General features: G+C 37.0%; 1 protein-coding gene and 1 long non-coding RNA gene across 2 annotated transcripts; one reads left to right on the top strand and one right to left on the bottom strand.

Moving 5' to 3' along the window:
- Positions 1040-2314, bottom strand: LOC107613698 (zinc finger A20 and AN1 domain-containing stress-associated protein 3). Its single transcript, XM_016315807.2, has 2 exons — positions 1965-2314; positions 1040-1824 (listed from the first exon to the last, which is right to left on the bottom strand). Exon 2 carries the CDS (start codon positions 1794-1796, stop codon positions 1305-1307), a length of 492 nt encoding a protein of 163 aa, XP_016171293.1. The 5' UTR covers positions 1797-1824; positions 1965-2314; the 3' UTR covers positions 1040-1304.
- LOC110265628 lies at positions 2104-2578 on the top strand. Its single transcript, XR_002351789.1, has 2 exons — positions 2104-2246; positions 2412-2578. It is a non-coding gene; the product is annotated as an uncharacterized LOC110265628 (long non-coding RNA).

Genomic DNA, 3734 nt, shown 5'->3' with positions numbered 1-3734 from the left:
ATACAAGCATTTTTTTTTTGGTGACTTTACACACAAGCATATATATAATTTATGGTCTTTTACAAATGATAATTTATTTATGAGAAATGTTAGAAGGCCATCAAAATTTATTATTTTTGGCCATCACTTAGCTATTAATGTTTAAAAATATGGGATAAAATATGTTGTTAGATTACTAGACTAAAAAAACTATACTAAATGAATTGAGTTGATGGCTAAATAATGACTAAAAATAATAAATTTTGATAGCCTCCTAGCATTTCTCTTAAATTTATATACATTTAAGTTATTTGAATTAGTTTGTGAATTTAAACCGATTTATGAACTTTTGATGAGCTGAATTTAGACTTTTTAATTAGGTTTGATTATTAATGACCCGAATTCAATATTTATGAGGTGATCTTGAGCTTAGCTTAACTTATCTTAGGTTAGTTCCTTATCGATCCTAGCCATAATCTATTAACTATAAATATAGTTCTTTTTTGGTCCACAATTCTCTCCTAAGTCTTAACTGAACTTGAAACAGTAAAAAGACTCCATCCAAAAAACAAAAAAGAAGAAACAGTAGAAAAACGAGAGAAATGTGAATTGTCTTAGAAAGAAGGGTGACACAAAGAAAGAAAGTAGAGCTTGCTTTTTTTTTTAAAATATTTTTCAGGACAATAGAGTCCCTCACTTCTATTTCAAGAGTACGTGGGTTGTCTGATATTTTTTTTGGAAGGTGGGAGGGGGAGATTTCGATATCAGTTTTTTTTACCAATTAGTATTATCTCATAAATCATTCTTTTAAATTTTTAAACTAGAACCGGTAAAATTATAAGTGGTCTTGACATAATTTAATTCAAATTATTAGCTAAATCCAATAACCTAAAAAGAAAAAAATACCGACATGCGCAATTAATCACCTTAATTCTCAATTTGCAATAATTTTTTTTTATTCATTAAAAAGAAAAACCATGGGCATGGGAAATCATTTTGTTTGTCTGTCGTATAGGAAAATTACTTTTGAACTTTTCGAAACTTACGGTGCGAGACAAAAGAGAAATAAATTCAACCGCAAATAAATGTCAACGACTATGAAATAGTTTTTTCTTTTTTTTCCTTCCCAAATTTAATTTACACAGGAACGCAACCACTTAACAACGACCATTGACCCACCCTCAAACCGCCCATTACGGCGGCCGATCCGTAAGCAACCTAACAGTCCAATACTCGGACCCGGATCCGAAATAATCCCGGTTTTAAAGGGAACAATCGCAAATACGAAATGACCATACTACCCATTCATTCTGTTCCTTCTTCCTTCAGATCTTGTCAAGCTTCTCAGCCTTGATGACGGGATTCGCCTTCGCGATCTGATCCCTCCCTAATCCCTTGAAATCGAACTCACAACCATGCTGCTCAGGATACCGGTGGGTCCCGCACAGCATCAGCCCGCACCGGCACTTGAACCCCGTGAGTCCCACGCGCCTCTTGCACGTCATGCACCGGTTCTGCAGAACCGGTTTCGCCGCCTCCGCGCGTGGCTGATCCACAGCATCTACCGCCGAAGATGACGAATCGATCGCTGCAGCTGGCGGAAACGAAGAGGAAGACGGCTGAGCAACGGCGGCGGGTGACGGAGATGGAGGAACCAGGGATTGGTTGAGAACGAGCTTGGCAGAGGAGGATTGTTGCTCCTTGAGCTGGAGATCGCGGTAACACTTGGAGCAGAGGTTCTGCGTGGCGGCGCTGCCGAAGAATCCGCAGTTGTTGGCGCAGAGGCGCGGTGCTTGGCATCTGTGTTCTTCCGCCATTACTGTTTTGTTGTTTGTCTCACCAAACCTGCAACGAACGAGATCGGAACCGATCAATGAATATTAAGATTCAAATTAACCCGAAGAAAAAAAGGAAAACTGTTTGGTTGGAGAGAAAATCAGAAATCTGTGATTCGAAGAGAAGAAAAGATGAGGAGGAGAAATTACCGTTAGGAGAATTGAAATATTGAGATGAATGATGAGAATTGAAGATAATGGAAAGGGGGAAATAAAAGAGAGGGGTTTGGTTGGGCTTTGAAGGAAAACAAAGAAGGGAATCTGGGATGGAATGAAGGGATTTTGAAGGAAAGTCCCAAAGAAAAGAACCCCAAAAGAGAAATAGAGAGAGAGTTGGGGACACACCAAAGGACGCTCCGTCTGGGATTCCTCCTCTCTTCCTCTTTGGAAAATTCCAGATACTTTCTTTCTCTCAAATCTTCTATTACTGAGGTTTTTTTTCCCCTTTTTTTTATTTTTAACTGTTTCTCTTTTCCTTTTATGTTTTCTTCTTTGGGTTTTTTTTGTGCACCTAGCGCGTCTATTATTTATTTATTATTCCGCGTTGAGGGAAAAAGGAAGGTTATTGAGGGCACTTTGTTTCTCTCTCTTGCGCAGGAGATGAGATGAGGTGAGCCGTATGGGACCGTGATTCAGTATCTTCTGGAAGCCGTTTAAGCTACGCTACTTCTTTTCTACAAACGAATTATTATGGGTTTGTTTGTTGTCAATTGTCACCTTGTGATTATTTATTTATTTACATGTGATATCGCGAATTTCCCCCACATAATTCTCGTTGCCAATAGTATTTACTAGTGTCAAGATATTTTCCGCGGACAAATAAATTCTCATTTTTTTGTTACTGCATTTTCGGCCTAAACATTTTTATATTATTGTCTAATTGAATTATTTTCTTAAAATAATTGTCATTTAAATAATAAATACAAAAAACTATTTTGGGTGATATAACAATATGATTATCTATCTAACCACATATTTCTTTCTTTAAAAAAAAATACAACGAATATGAACATAAAACTGTTAGTTTATTTTGTCAAGATATTTTACGTTAAAAAATTTTTAATTACACTTACTAGGGTAACCTTAATTAAGTGGCTGGCAAATTTGGACCGTCCTAAGGAAGGTGGGCGGTAATACATACGGCGCCGTGAGGAATGAGTCCACCAGATTCAGCGCATACGCTTTCTAGGCTGTTGATTCATACATTTGCTTCTATTTTTATACTTTCTCTTATAAAAAAAAAACAATTAAAAAGAAAAGTGAAAAAGGCAATCCTTTGAAGTTTGACATCACATTCACATATGCATAGGGTATAGCTAATTAGCCATAGAGTGAAAGCTGACAAGTCGAATGTCGTTGTTGGCCTCCGCCTCGGAAAATGGTTCCTAGAATATCATCATCATCATGTGTCAAGTGTCAACCATGCGATGTGAATATGTGACCCATTAAACCCCAATTTACACGCCTGGGCAAACCGATAATAATAATAAAGGCAACACAAACTTGAACGTTGGAGCCTTCATTTGTACCAACGTGTTTTAACTTCTAATAATATTACTGTATCCACTGGTCCTACACAGCTATACTACTAGCTTGGAAGAGTTCTTTAATTCACCTCTCCCCTGCAACTTGCAGGTTTTTTCCGTCCAATTTGCACATGTTATAATGATTCCACTGCAAAGACCTCCGGGGTTGCAACTCTAGTTCTTTTTCTTTTACACTGTGTTTGGATGAGTGGAATTTGGCAAGAAAGAAAATGGAAGAAGTGAAATTGGATGGAAAACTCAATTTTCTTTTGTTTGGATCACAAAAGAAATTGAATGGAAAATAAAAAAAAGACATGTGGGGCCATATAAAATTTTTTTTCTCAACCTTGCCAAGAAAATTGGTGGAGAAGAAAAAACATCATTGAAATTCCAT

Source organism: Arachis ipaensis, chromosome B08 (assembly GCF_000816755.2).
Source record: "Arachis ipaensis cultivar K30076 chromosome B08, Araip1.1, whole genome shotgun sequence".
NCBI classification, from domain to species: domain Eukaryota; kingdom Viridiplantae; phylum Streptophyta; class Magnoliopsida; order Fabales; family Fabaceae; genus Arachis; species Arachis ipaensis.
This window is presented reverse-complemented; position numbering and strand designations above follow the sequence as displayed.